Source organism: Cygnus olor, chromosome 12 (genome assembly GCF_009769625.2).
Source record: "Cygnus olor isolate bCygOlo1 chromosome 12, bCygOlo1.pri.v2, whole genome shotgun sequence".
Classification (NCBI taxonomy): domain Eukaryota; kingdom Metazoa; phylum Chordata; class Aves; order Anseriformes; family Anatidae; genus Cygnus; species Cygnus olor.
The window spans coordinates 12,509,524-12,533,095 of record NC_049180.1 but is presented as its reverse complement, the minus strand read 5'-3'; the positions used below and the strand labels follow the sequence as shown (position 1 = coordinate 12,533,095).

The following is a 23,572-nucleotide window of genomic DNA, read 5'->3' as shown; positions in this document are numbered from 1 at the left end:
AAACCTCCCCGGCAGGGAAAGTGCCCCGCAAAGGGTCCGCGTGCCTCCCGCACCGAGCTGAGCCCAGCCCTGTCCCCTCGGTGGCAGGAGGCAGTCCTGCTGTTCGGCCAGCCAGAGGAGCTTGCGGACAGCCGGGACGCCGAGAAGAGAGGCGCGTGTTGGCAGTAGTTATGGCCGGTGCTGTACTGCCTCGCAGTGGAAACCTGGTACCTAGGAGCACTTGTCTCAGAGCAGCGCGGAGCAACGCGTGCTAGGAGGTGTTCTTTTCTGATGACCTGATAGGAAGCTCACTTCCCACCGGGGCTGAGGCTTCCCTCTTAAAAGCAGAGTGCACGCCTGCTCCAGCTGTAGCCAGTGGGCTCCCGGCTTAGAGCAGAGTCAGAGCAACTCCCTCCTTCCCAGCCAGAGCCTTTTTCAGCACTTCCAACTCCTTCTGGCCCTCTTGCTCCAAGCTGCAGCTCCCTTGTTTGGGCAGCCCTTCCTCAGGGGCTCCAGCCCGACAGCGGCTGCATCCAGAGCTCCTGTTCCCCCAGCGTTAGCAGTGCTTCCCACAGCACCCAGTCATCGGGCTGACACCTCTCAGAAGTCACTGGGATTTCTGCTTTCCCTCGCGTTTGAGGAGCACGCTGACTTTGGGGGCGTGTTGTTGTGTCCGGGAGCCGGGGCTGGGTGAGCCCAGGGACGTGTGTCCTGCTGAGGCCGGGTCAGGGCCACAACCAGAATGGGGCTTCCCTTCCTGAACAGAAAAGCCAGTTGTGTTCCTTGGGTCTGCACAGGCTCTGTCAGGGTCAGCTGTCACAGAAAGCTGCAAATCCGAGCTCGGATGGCACTAAGGGGTCACCTCCAGGCTCGGACCCGGGGAGAGCTTCTCTAGGGACAGCCCAGATGCTGCCGCAGCGCAGCTGTGGTCTGCGTCCCTTCAAGGCCGAGCGTTCCCTCTTGCAGCAAGCTGCGGCACATCATTGACGAGATGGTGACCACGGAGCGGGAGTACGTGAGGTCGCTTTGCTACATCATCGACAGCTACTTCCCCGAGATGGAGCGCCTCGACCTCCCCCAGGACCTGCGTGGGAAGCGCAGCGTCATTTTTGGGAACCTGGAGAAACTCTACGACTTCCACAGCCAGTACTTCCTGCGGGAGCTCGAGAGCTGCTGCAACCACCCGCTGCGTGTCAGCCACTGCTTCCTGCGGCACGTAAGGCATCGGCACCTTCTCCTGGGGTCGGGCTCCTCTGTGCTTGGCTCCCGTGCTTTGCATTTGGCCGCTTGTCTGCGTGCTGCTGGGCTGTGGCTCTTTTCGGGAGGGGAGAAGCGCCCTGCGCTGGCTCTGGGGACATGCGTTGGGTCGCTTTGAGGCTGTAGTAAGGGCACGAGGTCTCCTCGCGCGTGGTGCTTGTGTGCACGTGCTGAGCCGGTAGCGGCTCTCTGGGTCAGGCTGGGGCTGCGGGGGATCTGGTCCTGTGGTGGCTGGTATGTTCTGCTGCCTGGGAGGTGACAGCTTCGCTCTCTGCCCATCTGCGTTCCCTCAGCTGCTGTTGTAGCCATGAGGAAGGTTGGTTCGTGCCCTGCCAGCTCAAATGCTGGGCCCGTGTCTGCTCTGTGCTGCTCCAGGTGCCACTGGGATGGCTCTGTGAGGCTGAGCCCAGGCAGCAGCGGCTGCTCTTTGCCTTTCCTGTTGTACTTTGCCACCAAGAGACACTGCTGGGGCAGCAAAAAGCTGCTCCTTAAAGCCCATCTGCTTCTTCAGGGGCATCCCTCGCCTTGTCTTCTGTCTGTGGCATCGCTGTGGAAGGACTTTGAGCAGAGAGGTACAGGAGAGGTTGCAAAGAGCTGGCAGGGAGAAGCACGAGGCACCAGTCTTAAGCTCAACTGCCCCATGCATGCTTGTCACTTACCAGGTGGCTGATACCTCTTGGGGTATGTAATGAGCAAGGGGTAGCAGGAAAATGAGCTCAGAAGTCCTAGCTACTGTGGGAACAGGAAGACAAGAACTCACCCTGGCTCTTGCTGAACTTAAAATCGAATCTTTGCCAATGCCTGTAGGAGGCTCTGGGGCAGCCTGGGAGAGGCAGAAGGATGGGAGTCACCAACCCCGGGGCATGGCTGTCGCTGGGTCCTGGGTCTGCCTTGGCCTCACGTGGGGATCTCTCTTGCAGAAAGACCAGTTTGGGATGTACGCCTTGTACAGCAAGAACAAGCCGAAGTCGGACTCGCTGCTGGCCAGCCACGGGAACACCTTCTTCAAGGTAAATCCCACTGCCTGCACCCGCGGTTCCTCTGGGTGTTGGGGTCGCTGCTCTGTGCAGACCAGCCCAGCTTTCCTGTTTGAGGTATGCTCAGCGCCGCCGCTGCCTGCCTGGCTGTCTGCACACATGGGCAGAGATGCAGTGAGTGCTTTGGGAAGGAGCCCAGCACCCGGCAGCATCGATCCTGTTCCCTGCAGAGCAATCCGAGTACCCTAGTCAGGAAGCTGAGGCCTTGGGCGGTCGTGGTGTCAGTGCCTGCGTGGGGACACGGGGAGCTGCTGCCCTCACTCTCTGCTCTGGTTCGCAGTTCAAGCAGGTGCAGCTGGGGGATAAGATGGACCTGGCCTCCTACCTGCTGAAACCCATCCAGCGCATGAGCAAATACGCCCTGCTCCTGAAGGACCTGATCAAGGAGTGCAGCGAGGCGCAAGAGCAGGAGCTGGGCTACCTCCGAGCGGCTGAGGAGATGGTGAAGTTTCAGCTCCGGCACGGAAACGACCTGCTGGCCATGGACGCCATCCGCGACTGTGACGTACGTTCCAGTGTCCTCCCTCCCCTGCCTGGGGGGCCAAGCCACGTTCCTCCCCCCTCTCTAGGTTTGGGGTCTCTGGGCTGTGTGGTGAGCATCCCCTCAAATCCCCGCAGTGGTCAGGGTGCCAGGCTGCCAGCACGGCGCAGCGGGACTGCTGAGGCACAGGGCAAGGCATCAGCAGGGCTCGCGGCCTCCTTGGTTTGTTAGGAGAGCCAGTGAGTTTGCAGGAAGGAATTCAAACTGATGCTGATGCCAGGGATAGGCAAAAATCAGCAAGGTGGGACTTGGAGAGGCACACGAAGGGCAGCACCGGAGGAGAAACAAAGCAAAAAATCAATCTACTGCAGGACTCAGGGTGGAGGAAGGTGGATCTAGGGCAGGAGGAACTGAGGTGCTTGTCTTCTGACCCAGATGTGCCTGGGCTCCTGGCAGGTTTCTGGCTGTCGTTTCCTCTTGAGCTTTCTCTGTCCCCCAAGAGAAGGGCCAGGCTGATGCCTCCAGTTGGCCCCCCAGAGCTTTGTCACAGATCTGTGCAGGGTGACAGGAGATGGTTGTCTGTGGGCTGGGCCTTAGCTCTGAGCCACTTGTTTCAGCCTGGTGTGGCCTCTAGCCCCAGGGAGGTAGGTTCCCCGTACCTCTTCCAGGTGACAGGCAGTGGCCACTTCTTCACCACGCGGGCCACACGTGGGACCCTGCTCTTTGTGTCCTGGCCTGCCTGGCCCTGGCTTCCTGCTGTCTGGGGGAGCTGCCGGGGCCTTACCAGGATGTTCCCCATGGCCAGGTGAACCTGAAGGAGCAGGGGCAGCTGGTGCGGCAGGACGAGTTCACCATCTGGCTGGGCCGCAGGAAGTGCCAGCGACACGTCTTCCTCTTTGAGGACCTGATCCTGTTCAGCAAGCCCAAGAGGATCGAGGGTGGCTTTGATGTGTATATCTACAAGCGCTCCTTCAAGGTAAGGGCAGCTTTGCAGATTGCTCTTGGGCAAGAAGTGGCTCTGGACTTCTCCCTGAAGGTTGCCTGTCTCCTTTCATCGGGTCAGCTCCCTCCCCCGGCCTGCCTGCCAACAAGATTACCCTTTTTGCCCCTGGTGCAGCCCCGGCTGATGCTTTGCTCTTCCATTTTTCTGGCAGACCGCAGACATCGGTCTGACGGAGAACTCCGGAGACAGTGGCCTGCGCTTCGAGATCTGGTTCCGAAGGCGGAAGTCGAGCGACACCTACATCCTCCAGGCCAGCTCAGCCGAGACCAAGCAGGCTTGGACCAGTGACATTGCCAAGATCCTGTGGCAGCAGGCAGCCCGCAATAAAGGTGTGATTCCTTCCCAGGGCGTCTGTGCCGCAAAAGGTGCGGGAGCCCCCTTCAGCTCGTGCTGTCCTGAGTAGGTTTGCAGCCTATTACCAGGCAGCTTTGTGTGGCAAGCAGCCGTGTGCCTGCATGCAGCCTCAGGAGCATGTGCTGGGGTTGGCTGGGTGCTGTCCCTTCCCTGCCCCTTGTCCCAGACACCTTGACAGCTGTCCAAGCTCTGTGCAACTGTAGACACCTGCCTGGACACTGAGAGAAATGGGAGGTGCTAGCACAGGATTTCCTGCTCTGTGAGAGCGGTTGTGCTTCTGAAAAGCTCACTGCTCTGTGAGAGTGGCCATGCTTCTGAAAAGCTCGCTGTTCTCCCCACAGCTTCGCTATCGGAGTGGCTGCCTGGCTCAGGCTGGCTGAGCCTATTCTTCACCCCAGGCTTCCTGCTTGGATGACACTCACAGGTGGCATGGCACTGGGCGCCTGAACCAGAGCAGAGCATGAGGGGCTTGTCTGTGCAGACTCCTCAGGCTGGGGAGCAAGGGGAGAACGGATCTAATGCCGGTAGCTCAGGAGCAGCCTGGCCCTGGGGCAGCATAGCGCCTGCAGGGAGGGTCGGGGCAGCCACGCAGCTGGCTGTTACACGCCTTGCTCTTGCCCTTCAGAAATCCGCATGCAGGAGATGGTCTCCATGGGTGTGGGCAACAAGCCGTTCCTGGATATCAAACCCAGCGAGGCAGCTATCAATGACCGTGCTATCGATTACATCATGAAAGGCAGAGGTGAGTGCCAGCCTGCCCTGCCCCCTTGCTGCAAGCGAGCTGGGCAGGACTGACGCTCAGGGCTTCTTCATGTTTTGTGGCAGGTGCCAGGACCAGAGCATCAATCGCAGTGTCTCTGTTTGACCATTCCAACCCGTACAAGAGGACGCAGGCGCAGCTCTCTGCTGGCAGCGCCGCTGCTGCGTACGGCCCTTCTTCCTCCTCCCTCCTGGGACCCCTCAACCTGCACATGTACCTGGACCAGGCTCTGCTGCCAGGCGTCCTGGCCCCCAGGCGCCCCTTTGACGTTGGTGCCTGCATCGAGGAAGATGAGCTGGAGCACGAGACAAGCAGCCAGCCGTCACTGAGTACGTATGAGCTGCAACGCACCCGGAGATGCGTCCTGCAGCCCAGCCTCTCTGTGCCATGGGCTCGTCCCCACGGCCTGCTCCCTGCCATGCAGTCGCACCAGGCTCCATGGAGTCACGGCACACCCTGCCGCACACCCGCGGTGCAGTAAGGAGGGCCCTGCCCTTCCGCACAAGCTCCGTTCCTGCTTTCACGGGAGCAGGCTTGGCGCCGCATAGCAGGGCTGCTGTGGCCTTGGAGAGCAGTGCTTGTGCCTCTGCCTGCCTTGCCCCTCTGGTAGGTAGGAGGCGTTATGTTCCTCACTTCGGCCAGCTTGGTCCAGTGACCCCTTGGCTTCCCCTGTGTGAAGCTCTCTGGCCGGTACAGACAGAGGGACAGGAGGAGCACTGCGTGTCCTGCGGAGGTGTGGTGGGAGCGGTGGTGCCAGCGGCATTGCCTGGGATGCCGGTTCTGGGACGGGCAGCTCAGAGTCTGACTGCCCGGGGAGCGGGGCCTCCCTGTGCCTGCCCTGTGCCAGCCCCAGGCAGTCGTCAGTGCCTCCTGCTCAATCTCCAGCATCACTGGGTTACTGCATTGGGTTATTTTGTTGCCTGTGGCTTTAAAGTGGCCCAGATAGCAGTGTGGCATATCCATGGGCTTGTGTGAGCAGTGCCTCTGCAAAGAGGTACGTTACCAGGTGCACGTGGTCATGTAGGCCAAATTCACGGTCCTCAGAACGACTTTTCTGTCTTCCCCCAGCAACAGAGAGCTCCGAGTCATCGCACTGCATGTCAGGCAGTGGCTCCAGCGGCTCCGACAGTGGCTGTGTCTCCAGCATCCCACAAGAAAGCTTCTGTGAAGACATGGGTTCACCCACTTACATGCCCCTAGGCTCACAACACAGCTCTGCGATGGAGGAGAAACCCCGGTTCACAAACAGCCAGTACATTTCTGCAGTAAGTGCAAGCAGCCAAAATGCTCTCTTCACTCTGCCTGTTACTACCACTGCCTCCTCGGTTCAAGCCACTGCCTCTCAGGCGGGGACTGAAGATGCTGCTTTTGGGCTTGGAGTCGCTGTGGGGAAGTGATGTTTCCTCTCGCAGACTAGCCTCGTCAGGGGCAAGCCAAAGCCCCTGCGTTGTGAGTGCCTCCCCTTCGTGACCAGGATCCCTGAGGAGATGCACTGGAAAGGACCTGCAGGGCTGGAGGCTGCATCGGGAGGGGATGCTGTGCACACAGGAGCTTTCATGCTGCCATGGGCTGGGGTACACGCTTAACCTCCTGGGGACGAGCGGATGGAGCTCTGCTGCAGATGCTGCTAAGCTCCTTTCTGGGGAGGCTTGGACCTTTTGTGGGGAGCAATGAGATGGAACGAAGGGAAGAACGGGAGCCTGTTGCTCTCAGATGTCATTTGTTTCTCTTACATTCCTGAGGGTTCTCAGCCGCTTCCCTTCCCACTAGCTTGTGTCCTGATGCTGTTGTCCTCTAACCCTGTACTAATGCTGGCTTCTCTCCTCTGCAGAAAGCAGGCCAGGTCACCATAAGTCCCTCGACAATAGTGTGATCCCCTCTGCACACGTATACGGCCTAAGGAAGTGGAGTTGTTGTAAGTAGCCCCTGAAGGGGATTTTCCAGCAGCTCTGAGTGCTGGTCAGGCTTGTCAGTAGCTCTGAGTCAGGAGGACCTCACCCCCCACTTCTCTATGAGAAGTCTCCCACATGCATTCCTGACCAGTGTCAGTGGCTAGAGACAACCAACTCCCACAGCCAGAGCCATCGCCTTAAATAACAGGTCGGATGCCTCCCTGGTTTGGAGGAGAAGAAACAAAACAAGCAAAAATTATTTTCAGTTAGTAGAGGCTTGAGCTCCACCTAGTCCATGTGTCAGTGTTCAGATGAGCTTCTTTGCTCTGAATGCTACCCAGCTGTCTAACCACTAATCTGTTTCTTGTGGCTATTTGCCGAAATCCTGCTGTTTGTTAGTCCCTCTGAGCTGCCGTGGGGAATCCATGGTATTCTCCCCAAGCTGGATTTATTCCACAGTTTCCTTTGAACCTCCCAAGGAGTCTGCACACATCACCAAACAAAGGAACCTGCTAGGTTATGGTCAGGAAGTCCTGAGGGAGCTGCCAGGTGTTGCTCCTGTACTTACTTCTGGAGGAAGTACTTACTTCTGGAGGTTGGCCAGAAGGTCCAGAAGATGTCTGAGGAAGCTCGCTGGTGATCTGTCTGAGGAGAGATGAGCCCTGACAAGCCAGGCAGCCAAGCAGGGGGGCAGGCCCTTGCAAAGGTGTACTATGCCTCACGCAAGCCAGCCTGCATCCGGCTCAGCTTTTGCTTCTTTCCTCACCAAAGGATTCTGGTCCTTAGGACTGGGCTCCCTTTTTGCAGGGAACAGAGGGCTGTGAGTGTGAGACAGACAGGACTGGGGCTTGGATGGTCAAGGCACAGGCCAATAGATAGCGTGAAGGGCCTGGGTTTGTGATCCGCAGGTACTGGAGGTCGTACTGAGCTAAACAGAACCAGCTGCCAAGGTTAAAATTTGGGATCCTGAGCCCCTTCTTGGGAAGGGTCACAGGCAGGACCTTCTGAAGTGGTCACAGCTGCAGGGCGGTTGCTGCCCCGCTGCTGCTCTGGCAGCAGCACGTAGCCTTTGGGTGAATCCTGAGCCAGGGGCAGCTTTTAGCCTGGGTGAAGCACCTCATTCCTCCTGAGAGGCTCTTCTAGTAAAACGTTCTTTCTCCACCAAAATGCAGCTCTGACAAACTGTGGTTTTGAAGTATTTTGCAAAATCACTGCTGGCCAGGACAGAGGGACCTGCAGGTCACAGATCCTGCAGTGTTGTGGGAGTGCAGCCAGTCTAACCCATTGCACGGTGCTGTGTTCCAGGTTTGATTGCCATTTCAAACTCACTGAAGACCCCAGGCCTCTGACCAGCAGAAGGAGACAGTCTTCATCCGTGAAGATACTTTTACACATAATCAGGCTCTTTCAGACAGTCCAAAACCTGACCTCTGGCTGAGGGGAAGTCCCAAGAAGGTTTCTGTCAACTACACTTAATAGCTTTGGTGTTGGATGGGACCTTGGGCATTTAAAATTTATTAGCCCTATATTTATGAGTAATAAGTAACATAGCTGTTTGAAAAAAAATGTATTATTTTTAAAGCTATGTGCTGTACAGATTTTTTGTTACAAGTGACTCTGTTACTGTTTGTTCTCTAAGCTGCACATTTTATAAAGTTTTTGGAAGGGCAAGAAGAGAAACCAAGGTATTTAAGAAAAGTAGTGTAACTTCCTGTTTCAGGGTTATATTGACCTGGAGCTCAAGATTAACGTCCTTCCTTATGTTCTAAATATGTCTATCATAGCAATAATTTATTTTCTTGGCTTAACACTTCTGTTTTAATAAAAGCAATTTCATTGTTACAGTAAATTGTTTCTTCACATGATTCTCCCAGTGCCTCAGTGCTGAGCTTCTCTCTGTCTTAACCATCTCCCAGCTCTTGCTGACTCTTCGACCTCCCTGTGCGATTGCTGCGCTAACCATCTGCCAGCTCAGCCGTTGTTCTCATGCGTGAACTCAGGAGTGTTCCTCAGGAGAGGGGCCGGGTCTCCCAGTGGCAGCACGTGGAGGCGTCCCTGCTGCTGGTGGGGAGGCCAAGGCAGAGCAGGGACCATAGCAGGTGGGTGAGGAGGACACAGCTCACCTACTCCAAGATCCTCTCCTCCTGGTTTGTGCCACTCAGCCCCCACAGTCAGATTCCAGCCACATGACGTGTGAGTGACAAAGTTCAGCCTGCAGCGTGCCTTGTCCCAGGGGCCAGGCTGTGCCCCAGGTTTTGGGGTGATGGGGACCGGCCGCTTGCTTTGCCACTGACCTAGCCCCTCTCCAGGTACTTATACTCTTGGTCCATTCAGTGTTGCTTATTCCAGGAGGTTTGGGTGGTGGTGGCATCTGAGACCAACAGCTTCTGAGTATCTAGGTTTAGCGTAATGCTCAACCTTAAACGCATATTGTCTTAAGTTGCACAATGTAACTGCAGGATAAATGTGTCCTGTGTCCCAAAGTTGCCTGTTAAGGCCGAGTAACATCAAAGCTCACTGCAGGGCTGTGATGCTCTCTTGGAGTTCTTGGAGGAAAGTTGAAGATCAGCGTTTTTTTGGAAGCTGCAGTTACTGCCAAGCTCCTGCTTGCTTCTGGTTTATGAAGTGCTGTAAATCAGCCTCCCCCAGACGTGAGAGAAGCGGTGTCACATTTGGCCTTTATGGAGCAGGAATTTATTCAACTGCAGTTTCACCTGTAGCTGCTGCTAGGGTAGAGAAGCTGCTCGGCCCCCCCCCCCCCAGTGCATTGCTGTAGTCTCAGATGTAAACCCTCATAGCCACGTGAGTTACCCTCCGCCTATAAACTATGTTCATTCAAATCTGGAAATTCCTGTACTGTACATAAAACACTTGTTTAATAAGCTGAATGTTTTTTAAAATGTGTTCTTTTTTTTAGACAGCAAATAGAACACAGTTGACACCTTTGTACAAAATTGTGTGGGAAACAGTTGCACAGGGAAGAGTTTAGAAGTTACTATTTTAAAATAAGTAAGTTAATGCAAGATTTTGGGCTGTCAAGACAGTAATAGCTCATGTCACAAGAGGGGAAGAATTTACTAATGCGACAAAAGGAACATGAAATTTTCTGAATTTCTCAAAAGGTTTTTACATTGCTGGAAAAAAAACAAAACTTTAATGTTTACCTGATGCTGTTTTTTCAGGGTTTGATTGATTTGTCTAATAAAGGTTATTTTCTTTATATGAATCTTGTTTGCATGGTATGTTGATTTCAGTGTGGGAACCTGGGCTGCAGAAGAGGAAATAGGCATGCCTTGAGAAAAGCAGTTGTCCCTAGGGCATCTAAATGCTCTCTCAAAATACTGGTGTAAGATTGAAATAATGTTTCCTTACCGAGTTGTTAGATGGATGAAAGTAATGTTTACCTGCTCTACTTCTAGGTGAGAACAGTGTCAGCTCTGCTCTGCGAAACTGCAGAGATTTTAGAGCAGGAATAGCAAAGTGCTGTGTCTGCACAAAGTGCTTAAAAGGAAACGTGAAGTAACTGCTGGAGAGCTAAGGTTATTATTCCCCCCCCCAAAAAAAAAAAAAAAATTGATAACAAAGGTGTTAGCAGAAAGAGTGGGTTCTCTTACTCATTTTCAGTAACTAAAGCCACAGGGCAGGGACAAGCTTTTACACAGCTCCTGTCCCAGCATTTTCTAATTCAGGGTGCCAGGGAGTCACCTGAGTGAGAGCTTCTCTGCATCCCCAGGCAGGAGTTAGTGGAACATTGTCACGGAAAACGTGCGTGGCCATCTAGGCAGACAAAAACACAGCAACAGTAGGTGGTGGGGTTTTTTTTGTTTGTTTTTGTTTTTTGAAAGCATGTTTTTCTGGTAAATAAACCTAACTCACAACCCATAAGTGGTAACACATAAGATAGCTACTTTGCTACTTTGCCCCCTAAAGCTGACAGCTGACAAAGATTCCTAACTAAATGAAGTTACTGTTCAAAAAAAAAAAAAAAGCTCAGATGAGATGCTTATCCCTCTCACACACCACAATGAAAACATTTCAAAAAACTTTATTAACAGTCTGTAAACTTACATTTCCAAGGCAAAGTATGAGACACATCTAGCAAGCCCTCTCTGTATCAGTAAATCGAGGCAGCGGCTGTACTTCCACGCAAATGGCAAGGTAAACTGAAAAAGCACAAAAAACAAAGTCACCATTAAATCCCCTGCTGAGTGCAGAACAGCAGCATCACTGACTCCTTGCTGCATATTTCTTAACCACCCTAGAAGTCTTCCACCTACTTTTTGTGGGCAACCTTACAAATTAGCAGCACAGTTTTAAACTTTTATTAAGGCTAGACATTAATTGACTAATGTAATGTGCTGGAAAGGACGCCCCAGCTCCCCCCCCCCCCCCCATGTAATTCATTTGCAAGCAGCTGGGACGAGAGAACCAGCTTAAGCTGAATGCCAACAGTAACTAAAAAAAAAAAAATCCCCACCCCCAACATACACGCACGTGCACAAAAACTCTCAGCCCTACAGCATCACCTGGTGGCGAATGCTACTTACTTCCACCCACTTCAGTAGCTCTTCATGAATCTTTCTGTCCCCTTTAAAATACTCTGTGTTCAGTAAGTCAGCAACAAACTCCTTGGGTGTGAGCTGCTGGGTCTAAAACACAGAGCATGACATCGTCATTCCAGCAAGCAGGGGCTCTTGCTTAATAAGGAGCATTAATTACCCTTAGTGGAAACTTCTCAACAGGCAAGCTGCTAAATGCTCCATCTCATTCTCTTGAAGAGCATGAGTTTCTATACCCTGCCACCCCATCGGTGGCCTGGGGAAGCTGAGAAACCACAGCTCATCCAAATTGCCATGACCTTGTACCTACCCAAAGCCTGTTCACAAGGGTCATGATCTTGGCTGTGATTTCCTTGGGATCCTTCTGCCTTATTGAGTCCAGGATGACATCAGTCAGGAAAAAGTGGCACTTCCTGGCATAGAATATCTCCTCACGCGAGAGAGAAAAGCGAAGAAAAACAATATCTACAAGAAACAGTTCAAAGAACACAAAAAAGGATGTGGTTACAGCATTCAACTTTTCAGTCATCCAACCTTTGGCTTCTTTAATGCTTTTCCTGTCCAAGGTTTTACTGCAATGGAGTCCTAACAGCCAGTTTTCAAACCTGAGCTCAACTTCAGGGTTTGCCCAAACAAAAATTGAATATAGATTTCAGGATATTCACCTTGGGCTTTGTTTCATTTCTTTTCAGCTACATTTAAATGCATACACACACGTTATTGGTTTACATACGCACACGTGCACAAGTAGTGCATGGCACTGTTGGCCACAAGGCAAGCACAGGGGCTCACACTGCCCACCAGGAAGACTCATGCTCATGCTCATGCTCCGAGAAGTCTCAGCTGGAACTGGTTTCCCACAGCACCCCGATCACCTTCCCAGACAGGACACAGCAGTGCTCTTGTGCCTGCCCATCTCCAAAGCCTAATGTCTAGCCCTTTTCCCAGCAATGCGGGAGACATCTGGGATCAGTACCTGGGATCTGACACAACAGCACCAGGAAAGGGCCACTGCACTATTCTGCTACAATATTTTTTAAAAATGTATGTATGTGTGTGTGTGTGTATGTATATATATATATATATATAATATATATATATTTCACATCAATAAACAAGTATGCAATAGACTAGGAAGCTGCCCTTCACTCTTGCATATCCTTGAACAATCTGTAACCACCGGGATAGTGAGTTTACTGGTTTTCCTCTTCCCCCCCCCACCAGGTTCTTACCAGTTCTGTAGCCCTGTAACAAATTCAATGCATTAAAGAGCTTCACTGGGAAATATTCAAGACACCTGCAAGGTTAGGCAGCTGCTGTCCTGCTGCTTTGAAGAATTAAGTCTTAGCAGTAGTTAAGCTGCGATAACCCTAGGTAATCTGACAGTCAGACCCGGCAACGAATCATGACAGAGAGAATACTAAAAACTCTGCAGCAACATCCTATAGCCATTTACATTTCCTTACCTTTGGGTAGTGCTTGAGTGTTTGAATTATCCAGCTGGGTGCCATCCAGCAGAATGCTATAAACAACACTCTCTTCATTGTATGTATGAAAGCCATCACTGCCTAAAACCGGAGGATGTTCAACTTTAAGAATCAGCCCTACATTTCTGTGATCTTCCAGAAGAACACGGGTTTGTTTGCTGTCCATTGTTTCTGTGAATGAATACAAGCTGAGTTTTATAGCACAGCCCATGCAGAAGTACTGGGATAAACACATTGTTCTTTTGTAAGTGTGACCACAAAATTGTCATCTCATTAAAGTTATGCCCTTTTTTGTCTTCGTTCTGTCATGAGGTTTTGCCAGGAAAAGTGAAATGCCAATAGACAGAAGATGGCAACTTTTACATCAAATAATTTACAATCTAAAGTATAACATTACAGGTCTTCTCTACTTCCCTCTTTCGCAGGGAAAATTCAGAAAAAGTAACCATTACGCACTGCTTAACAAAACCCAAGCATAATTTAGTCCGGGATTCTTTCAAGGGATATGAAAGAGGTTTTTTTATAGGAAAAAATAATAATCCAGCTTGCACTGCTATAGTAACAAAAACATCCACAATCATTATTAATACATTTTGCTTTGCCAGCAATTCTGTGAAAACGCACAATGTTGCCCACTGTGGAAGTGGTACAGGGTAAATCACATCCTTTTTGGGGTGATGGGAGAAGTCTTGGACTGGGACTTTCCACTGAGGTTTCCTGAGCTTGCATTTAGTATCTTGGCTATCAAACATTTTTAACTCCTACACATGGCCGTGGAAACTTCTGGGTTTAACATAAACTCAGCCTTTGTGCTAAATTACAGGTTTCTGTAACTCGGTCTGTGCCCAGTGATCTCACTGGTTATAGTGGACTTTATTCAGCTCAATTCACACTAGTAGTATGGATCTGTTGTTAGACCCTACATCTGAAACCCTTGTAAAACACGTAAGGTTTCAGTTTTTTTCAGGCTCTGGTAACTGAACCATTGCTATCTTTGTACAGAGCCAGCAACTCCAATAAAAGTAGTAATAAAATACCACATATACCTAAAAAAAGATTCTGTTAGCAAAACCTATCTGAATGGCGAAGACAATTCAAAAGACCGTTCAAAATATTCTCAGGATCTGAGGATGTCAGGAGAGGACTGAAGCACATGAAGTCTCCTTATTCACTGCAGTCCCAATATCTAACTAGGATCCCGATTTTTGTGCCATTACCAACCATTAATAAACTCCAAACATCCCAAAAATGCAGACGGATAACTTAGGCACACCAAAACAGCTTCACTGTTCATTGCACAGCTATAAGGGCAGAGTAACAAGGAGACAGTTAAAGTACAATCCATTAACACTAGTGGATCAAAAAGCTGCTCCACCTTTCTGGCAAACACACTTTTAGTATCAAACTCTGCATAGATAGGTGATTAAAAAAAATCCACCAGTCATAATCAGGCCCTTGCTTAGCAGCTGGCAATCAACTTACTGCCTTTTATAGGGATGAGTTTCATCTGCAAGCTCTTGTCTCTTACTTCACTGGGTAAACTTCCTACAAGCAGGAGAACAAGAAAAAGGCTGAGACCATCACTCTGAAGTTCAGCAGCACGATCAAAGTATCTTATTTATATAAAAGTGATTCAGTTAATTACTCCCCTCATTTTTGAAAACGGTCCCGAAGTAATCATTTACCTTCTGCTTGCTCCCTGTTTATGTTCTCCATATTTTTTCCTATTGTGGAAGTAGTTTTTATGGTGTTGAATGTATATGTTCCAGCACTTGGAGTAACTGGCAGACTCTGTCTGAACACGTATTGGTCCAGCTGCTTTCCTTCAGCCCTGGCTTCATATTGGGTAATGGGATTGTTTTCTTGAGTTGTAAAGCTTATTTTCCCAGGAGAACAAGCAATAGAATCTTTGATACCTCTGTCCTTTTCGGGAGTGTTGTATTGAGATACGCTGCCTGTGACGCAACCATCGGATATTTTTATGTGCTGAGAATCACATCTCTTGGAGTTCAGCATGTCCCATCGCTTTACCAGGGAAAGTAATTTCTGGACGTGAGTTGCTGAGTCTTTATCTTCTTCTTTCTTTGTTAAACTGCTTCTTATTTCTCTCTTCCTTGGAGGGCTTACTGAAAGTAAGCTGGAGTTTACCATACTGTGTGAGGATTCTTCGTATTCTCCAAGTGTATTCCTTCGCTTTGTCCCCCTAGCCCATGATACCATTTTGGAACACTTTGCCTTCTCCCCATTGGCATCTTGCTTTCCCGTCAGATCTCTTATATTGCTCCATGTATTAACATAGTGTTTACTGGAATCCACAGCTGCATATGGATACACCTAAAATACAATGAAGTGTTGTTATTTCTAATTTATATGGAAGGAAGTGCAAGTCTTGCCTTTCCTAATAACTGATATATTTTTTTCATTCTACTACAAGCATTTAAAGACTGAGTTCTTAATCTCTGGAAAATATTTTCTCACTTCTATGCTGGATGCAGTGCCTTAAGACTCTCCCAACACTGCCCTGACAATTCAGCACCAATGCTATGCTGTCCTGCGTCACCTTAGTTCCAATCACTGAATTCAGCAAAACTTGAAGAAAGAAACTGGAGTGGCCAAGGCACACAAGCAGGGCCAGCATCTCGCTGTCTCTGCTACTGTTACAACTGAGAAAAATGCAGTTATGTGAACAAACAGCAGAGCATTCTGCACAAGATGGTTTGGCAAATTAAAGATGTTCAGCTGCTCTACCACCTGAACAGCAGTGTTAATTAAGCTGCAGGGTGGAGCAGCTTGGTGTGTAAATGCTGCAGAGGCAGCACCTGCTTTCACCTTTCCTTAGCAGACTGAGGGCAACTTTCAGCTGCTGTTGTCCAGCTAAGAACTAAAAGTAGACAAAGATTTGAGTGGGAAGCACTTCACCCCATTCCACTGACTTCACAGACAAGAAAGTTTCTGCAGGATGCTGTCTTGCCTGAGTGCACTGCTTCAGCTTGCAGCTCCCACCTGAGGCTGCTGGGCCTCTAGGAACCACACACCCAAGACAGAAACACGCCAGGGAATGCCAGTTCATTAAGCATTTCCTGGTCATGCCTGACTCACGTAGGTCATGGATCCTGCTAACTCCAGGGCTGCAGTGATCTCTTCCTGCATTTCTTTACTACCTTGAAGCACTTAGTAGGAAGCAGGAGATTTGGCTCCTACGTCCTCTTTGGTCAGAGGGACCAGAACCTGTGACCCAGCCACAGTTTGCAAGCCACACTGAAGTCTGGGTGAAAACATTTCCTACCCTTGGTGGCAGGGACTCACTAAGTTAACCAGGAAAGCAAATCACAAGACCAAAAAGAATCTAAAAGAGCGTAGCCTTGTGGTGCTTAGACCAAGCTAACACAGACAAGAGGATGTTGTCCTTATGCTTTGGACTATCTGATTTTACAGCATACAGTCACTGGATAAAAACAAATAGTGCAGCACCCAGAACAGAACTTACTGACTTGGAGTCAGTAAGTGTGGATGTCCATCTAAATTCTCTCTTTACAGAAGAAGCTGTCTTGTGTTTTTGTAATATGCAAACAGAATGTCTATTGCTGTTCTCCGCTCTCCCTTGATGCTCAAAACCTTTTCAAAGTAGTGCAGAATTTAAATTTGGTGCCCTTCTAGTTCAAGTTGCATTTCAAAATGCTTTATGGCAACATATTCTGAAAAACAAACCTTACCTCTTCTGGGTCTTTGCTGAACTCATGCTCCTTATTCCAAGACACAATATCTAATCTTCTACATGGGAAAGAACATTCATTGCGCAATTCCTTGTTTTGGATCCACAACCTAGATAATGAAAATTTACAATTATTATAGAACTTTTTTCCAGGGGCAACACCCACTCAGCCTGCAAAAGGAGCTGCTAGGGCTTCCACACATCAGGAGATCTGTATATACCCCCTTCATTTTTATTATGAATTACTTTCAAACTTCTGGGGAATGAAAAGAATTCACAATTATCACTACTGTGTAATACGAAGGCAACCAAGAACCAGAAGACTTCATTGCTCACCTGTGCTGAGAAGTTCTGAAATGCAATGCTGCAGAAACACAGTAGACTTTTTTTTTTTCCCTGTTCCAGCATCCACAAAGCTTTGACCAGTGGATTTATGTAAGCCTTACTTATCAACCCAGGCTATGTTTATATGAAATCAGACTTGGGGTTTGTTTCTCTCTCTCTCTTTTTTTTTTTGGTGAAGATGTTTTGTACACTTTGGGGAGCAAGCTATTCAGATTCAGGACAATCACTTAAAATCTGGTTTTGATTCCATGAATGTAAGCCTACTTAAAAAACTGAGCTCCTGACAGTGACTGCCCGAGTTGCACATCTGTCTTTGAAAAGGTGAAACACCTCTGGAAGCACAGAGTACCTGATGCTCTCTGCCTATAGACATAGATTTGAGAAGATTGCCTATTGAGCTGACTGATGATCTAGCAATGAACTCTGTGGACCAATCTGGCTCCTGAAAGAGCACAGAAGAAAAGAAACTATCAACAAATGGGTTTGCAGATTTCTCCATGACATGGTTGGAGAAAATCCTCCAGTAGGTCTCCAGAAACCAGCTGGGGCCTGACAAAGCCAGGGCTGAGCCCTGAGCTGACTGATGACTCTTCTGTTACTGTTCCTGTATCCAAATAACTCATCGGGAAAAAATATGGCCCAAAAGGAAATGGAATTGCTCATCTTCCACTGGCTGTATTTCAGAAGGAAATGACAAAGTTGTGCTCCTTTCAAAGAAGGACAAATATTGTTAGGTCAGACGAAAGGACATTATACTACAGAAAAGAAAAAGAAAGATGAAAGTTTTTACCTACCTGTATGCATCACAGTGATAAAGTGCTTCTAAAAGAGAAGGGATCTGGTACTCCTCTGCTTCTTGACAAAATAGAGGCCATTCTCTGTAAGTTGTAAATTAACTTAATTGTAAAATCACTAAAAATCAACCTTACCGATTATCTTATCCAATTATATATCAATTCTGGAAGCTTAGACAGTCAGTGCACAAACTAAAATGCATTCACGAGTGATTTTTTTAATTTATGGGCAAACAGCCTATCATTTTAAATACCAAAAAGCACCCAAACCAAGGTGTGGTTTTTTTTTTTTGTCGTTGTTTTTGTTAAATGTTTCAGACCTAACATCCAAACAATGAGGAAAAATCCAGTGCTATTGAAAGTCATAGAAATTTTACCTTTAACTACCATTGACTTCTATGGAATGTGAATTTTATAACAGCAATCCCAATTAGAGGGCTCTTTTAAAAAGGTGCAAACAAAATAAATAAGCTCCTAAACCAGACGCATTCAGCAGTATCTCTATGAATTTTTGTCAGGCTTGTTATCTTCAGAACTTTTTCAAGCTATTGACCCCCTACTAGCTAAGCAGGTCTGTCTCCTCTTCTTTTTTTTTCCCCTTTTCCTTTCCTTAATTAATCATGGGTATGGATGACAGAAACCTGATTTTGAGAAGCAGGAGTCCTGCTCTGCTCTGTGATGCTCATGACACTTTTCTCATGTTGAAAATTCACCCTGGCATTTTCCTTAGGGAATCCCATAATGAGGGTTCACAGGTTTGAAGGGTTCTAGGAAACCTAGCATTCCCTGAAATATTCTTAGCCCTAGAACATGCTACTAAGCTGTTAGTGTTGCCCTTGGTCTTATCCAACTCAGTGTCTCTCCAGCCATTCCCAGGCATGGTTTGGCCAATTGGATGTTCCTGGGACTGTTTGCAGTGGACAGGAGTGAAGCCACCAGCTCAGGGAGGTTAAGGCAGGTCACCAGCAGAAATGCAGCTGGCCTCAGTGAGCAGAAACATTCCCAGACATATTTAGTGTGCTTGTATAGATATAACTGTAATGTTTGACATCTGACTTCCTGTGCCTTTGATGTCAGCTGTGAAGGCAAACAGTGATTAATATACCAAAGAAGACATCAGTGTAACAATTCTGTTGACTTTGGAGAAAAGAATGAAAATGTATACTCTTCATGGCAACAGCTAAGTGTGCTAAAAATGACCACATCAGCTGGTGAGCTAAAAAGCCATGATTGGTACTGACGAGAGTCTGCCTACTAGGATCAATCCAGCAAACAAGGGCTTTAAGGACTGCGGAGACCAAAGGATGTGATGCCACACAGACTTTCACTGCTAAAGGCAAAAATCGCAACACAGGTAGCAGCAGTAGAAGCATCAGTCCCAAAGAAATTGCTACAAGAAGCCAAAAGGTCAGTGCTGGGCAAGTGAAACATGCTGTAGAGGAACAGCCTTAGTAGGCAGGGGGGTTAAGCCATCACAATGTCTGATATTTAACAAAGTCTAGATTCCTAACAGATGGAAAGAGGGAGGTGTTCCCTCCTGTTTAGGAGCCCTGTGATCCTGCACTCATGTCACTGCCTTTTTGAAAGAGATTTCCCAGCATTAGAACAGAAATACCAGTAGAGGGAGCAGATGGAATGTTTTTCAGCTGAACTAAACCAGATTTAGCTGTCCCTGCTGTAAAAAAAAAAAAAAAAAAAAAATAAAAAAAAAAATCTGAAGATGGATGCAATGATCATGGTTTGTTTTTTGTTTTTTTTTTTGGTTAAATGCTTGCACACAGTATATGAATCTGTTATGTACCCTGTGTCTGGTGTACCGATCATTAAATAAAGGCATACTTATCTCACCATAATCTCTAAATCCCACAATTCATGTTTAGATAGAACGGTTTACTTCAGGACTAAAATGAAAATTCTTAACTCCTTTGGACAGTTATTTCTATGAAAATAAGAAAACAGATGCCCATGCTTATTTCCCTTACCATGATCTAATATAAAAGAAACACGCAAATTCACCCTGCTTACTTAAATTCTGTTGGCAAAAATAATTTCCCAAGTCTTAGAAAGTTGAGAACATGCCGAAACATTTGTCCATCCCCATGGATTAGAAGACTTTGACCATAGGTGATCCAACAGACTTTTTTGTCATTTGACAGCAGCTCTGGGTACTACAGAAACAAAAATACATTAAGACCGTAGAAACAACGTTTTCTCAGACTAGGAAGATGTCTCTTCTCATTATGAAAGTGATTCTTCAACTTGCATAATATCAAATGTAGGAGAGTAATTCTAGATCATTGTATTAATTTCGTTATCAAGAGGGGCCAGTGTACTATAATACGTGGAATCTGTTCCAGACTAAGCACATTAATCCTGCTGTGTGTATAGTACTGTCTTCTCCTTAAGTATTTGTAGCTTCACAAATTCTGTGTAAAAAGTTGTACAGAAATTTTGAAAGGGGAAAAATTCAATTCTTACAAAGTACTAGAGTCACTGTCTGGAATATGCTAGGTTATGCAGCAGACTACCCAAAGCTGTGCAGAAAGTCCACCTCCTAACAAACAACCTGAAGCCTATGTTGGTTTTCAGGTGTGGAAACAAATACCACATGGCCCTTAGAAACTACACATCAACTAAATTCAAGCTGGCTACAAATGCCACAGCTTTTACCGTAAGGGACTGTGGGGCTCTTCTGGTAAAGGATCAGGGCTGTCTTCTGCTTGGCACCAGCGATGGGATATCAGCTGTACAACAGACGAGCTCTGAAGAGCCTCCTGGGCCATGCAAAAAGTGCGTGTCTTCAAGCGTGCCCCTTACTTTGTATTAACATGTACGTTAGGATGTACCTGGGGTAGAAGGAGCCCTGGAATCCAACCTGCACCTGAAATTGTGAACTTGCCCAGTGGTAGTGGACACAATGAAGCTGAAACACACACACAGAGTTTCGAAGTGTCTAAAATAGCATGAAGGGCTGTGGCATGAAAATGCATTACGGCAACTGAAGGCACAAAACATGGAGGAAGAGGACGGGGCAGCCAAGCTCCTACAGCTGTGCCCATACAGCCCAGGAAAGATTCCTGGCGGAAGCCCTCCCCAGAGCCACATCTGGGTTGAATTTCAGATGAAACCAGATGGTTCACTCCTGTGAGCTCCTATGAATGCAGCAAAGCATGTCAAGTATTTGCACCTGATTATCAATATGTTCTTAACTCCGTGCTAATTCAAAGCAATTTCCTATGGGATTTTCCTTAACTCACTAAGCTTCAGTTCAGCAGGTTTAAGTTCATGCATAAGGTTATGTAATACAGTTAAGGCTCTGCTATTTTTCTCTTTGTTCTTGCAGATTTCCTGTGCAAGTTATAGAGGGAAGGAAAAATCCTGTTTGGATATCTTTTCTCAGTGAAAGAACTAAACCAGTTCCATCAAGTCTGCTTATCTTAATGGCCCAACTACTTATATTACTAGCCCAGAAAGTACTTTCTTAGGAAGTCAAGATTTATTTCCCTCAGGTACTTGAACATATTCCACTTAATGTAACGCCTGGAGCAAAACCATTCTAGTAATTCTTCTTATTAGCAATTTAAATTATGCTCTGTAGAATTACAGATTCTGCCTTAGGAAGGGTCATGCTAAGCCAACCCAAAGACAATTAATTATCCATACCTTCAATAGTGTCTGTAAGTAAGTTTCATACCAGTTACTTCCTACATAAACTTTCACAATCTGATGCAGTGAGCATACTGACACTTCTGCTGTCCAGTCTGCATCTAGAGATACAAATGGAAAAGTGACAACTAAAATAACTCAGTAGTAACTTTAGATCTATAACAAAATAATCACGAAAATAATGGATTCTACATCAAAACATTGTAAATAGCAAGAATTATCTGAAATAGTGAAGCAATAGAGCACACTCTGCACACAGAGCAGGAACTCTTGTGCTTCTTTGCTCATACACAACCACAAGATAAAAACAGGTCAGGATGTCATGTCAGAATAGTGGACAACTTGGTCCATCCATGCTGCAGCCAAACCACCTCTCCTCTAGACCTGAAGATAACAATAAGAAGGCTGTGCACATTAGCATAGTCATGATTACTCAACTGAGCAGGCACAGTTATGTCACCTAAAGTCGGTGAGTCTAAGTACACTCTTACATTGGCATGGAAAGTAATGAATTATTTCCAGATTACTGGGAACAAAGGAAAAAACTGAAAGGTCTTTGAAAGTGAAAATTCAGCTTGTCAGCCAGCATAAAGGTAGTGGAAAACCAGGACAAGCTGTAATAGTACAGCCTTGTCCACCTTGGCAAGGAGCCTCACTTCGTTCTTTTCTTTGAAGATGACGTTATCATGGCAGGTGCAAGCCTCAAACAGCTCGTATATGCAGAGAGCAGATATAACCCCACAGCTTTGGATATGTTTAGTCTGGGTTCAGACCACCTCCCACCTTAGTGTGGAAACAAAGACCTGGGAAAGCTCCTGTTGAAATCATTACCAATATAGTTCATCTTGTTATTTTAGTGAGTAATTTCTGTGACTCTCTGCTTTAGGAAAAATCAAAATCTTTGCATTCAGAAGAAATGGTTAAAAAAATGAATAATAGTAATACAAACTTTGAACAGGGCTCCAACATGGAGAATTTTTTTTTTTTTCTTACAACAGCCCAGGCCTCTACAGAAGATATAAGCAAACCACACTCTTAAAGAAATTATGTATGGGGCTATAGGTAATGACACAAATAGATTCTAATATTCTCTAAACAATGAACAAACTAGCACGTTTGTCTCATACAGCTACTACAGTGGGACTACCTTCCACTACCTTTACTGTTACAACATTTGAGTCACAGTTATTTTTTCTAGCACCTGTTCTCCAACAAACTAATCTAAAGTGATGCATAATTCAGTAGCTGCTGTTTCAATTTAAGATCAAAGCCTCCTTCTCAAGGGTTAGAGTTCCACCAAAGAATATATAACTTTCACTCCTTTCCACATAAACACCTTTTGCATGGTGGGGCAGGGAGGAATATGTCAAACATCAGCGCCGTCAACTTGTTCTGGTGAAAATTGCTGATGGCTCAAAACTGGCAGGACAAACAACCCCTACAGGAAAACAGAGGGCCCTGACAGTGGAGTAAGCTGGAAGTAAGGTCACTGCTACCACATAAGTCAAACTTGCAAATAAACCACAGCAAGTACACTTAGCATCCTACAAGCTGAAGTTTGAGCCAGGAGGAAAGGATTATTGACTGATTAATTGCATCCAGGCAATAATCCCCAATCTGCTTTAAAACAACAGACTTTTTGAAAAAAAATCTTGACTTACTGTAATCTCTGCTCCCTGATGGCATCTGTTGCTTCAGATAGCATTTTAAAGCATCTTTCATTGGCTCATATGTGCTGTCCCTTTTGTCCAAATAAGCACAGAGCTCTTGGATTTCAGAAATACTTTCAGTGAGAGGAAGTTGGCAAGTTCCCAACCAATCTCTGTCCAAAAGAAGTAGAAATCAGTTTTTTTTAATCTTTGTATTTCCACTACTTATTTTTAACGAGTACAAGCCACTAAATACAAATTTTCCTAAAAATGTTTTTTGCAACCTACTGATCTTCACTTGTAACTTTTTTTTTTTTCATTAATTGAGAGCCCTGAACAATCCACAGTAAAGCCCTGGAGCCATCAAATAATGATCTGAAGTAGCTTTGATTAAAGGTTTTAATATGTTATTTCTCCTACACCGCATCATTAACTAGTGACAACAGCAAGCACAGACAAATGCTAGGGGCAGAGATGAGCTGACTGTGTTTGATCCTCCTGTCGTCTTTCTGTGAGCCTTTAGATTTTAGGGGTAGTATGTGTTTGTGCTACATTGTCAAAGCAAGAGTGCTAACAGTCCAGAGAGTTCAAATGTAG

At 47.1% G+C, this 23,572-nt stretch overlaps 2 protein-coding genes across 17 annotated transcripts in view; one reads left to right on the top strand and one right to left on the bottom strand.

Moving 5' to 3' along the window:
- Positions 1–9,989, top strand: part of PLEKHG4 (pleckstrin homology and RhoGEF domain containing G4) — a 94,152-nt gene extending 84,163 nt beyond the window's left edge. For 3 of the 8 annotated variants that reach the window (XM_040571656.1, XM_040571658.1, XM_040571663.1), the window contains 8 exons: positions 946–1,195; positions 2,157–2,246; positions 2,554–2,778; positions 3,560–3,730; positions 3,909–4,122; positions 4,737–4,853; positions 4,937–5,200; positions 5,940–9,989. In XM_040571656.1, coding sequence (XP_040427590.1) covers positions 946–1,195; positions 2,157–2,246; positions 2,554–2,778; positions 3,560–3,730; positions 3,909–4,122; positions 4,737–4,853; positions 4,937–5,200; positions 5,940–6,268 — 1,660 coding nt within the window. In that variant the 3' untranslated portion in view covers positions 6,269–9,989. The remainder of the gene's footprint in view (positions 1–945; positions 1,196–2,156; positions 2,247–2,553; positions 2,779–3,559; positions 3,731–3,908; positions 4,123–4,736; positions 4,854–4,936; positions 5,201–5,939) is intronic. The other 5 variants (XM_040571659.1, XR_005823836.1, XM_040571662.1 and 2 more) reach the window with 5 other exon arrangements.
- An 809-nt stretch (positions 9,990–10,798) lies between these two features.
- The window catches only part of KCTD19 (potassium channel tetramerization domain containing 19), a 20,707-nt gene continuing 7,933 nt past the window's right edge, over positions 10,799–23,572 (bottom strand). For 8 of the 9 annotated variants that reach the window (XM_040571757.1, XM_040571754.1, XM_040571759.1 and 5 more), the window contains 11 exons: positions 22,988–23,148; positions 21,324–21,427; positions 19,686–19,828; positions 17,661–17,744; positions 16,523–16,631; positions 14,495–15,143; positions 14,292–14,354; positions 12,789–12,980; positions 11,633–11,787; positions 11,311–11,412; positions 10,799–10,926 (listed from right to left, as the gene is read on the bottom strand). In XM_040571757.1, the coding sequence (XP_040427691.1) occupies positions 10,828–10,926; positions 11,311–11,412; positions 11,633–11,787; positions 12,789–12,980; positions 14,292–14,354; positions 14,495–15,143; positions 16,523–16,631; positions 17,661–17,744; positions 19,686–19,828; positions 21,324–21,427; positions 22,988–23,148 (1,861 nt within the window). In that variant the 3' untranslated portion in view covers positions 10,799–10,827. The remainder of the gene's footprint in view (positions 10,927–11,310; positions 11,413–11,632; positions 11,788–12,788; positions 12,981–14,291; positions 14,355–14,494; positions 15,144–16,522; positions 16,632–17,660; positions 17,745–19,685; positions 19,829–21,323; positions 21,428–22,987; positions 23,149–23,572) is intronic. The other variant, XM_040571753.1, reaches the window with a different exon arrangement.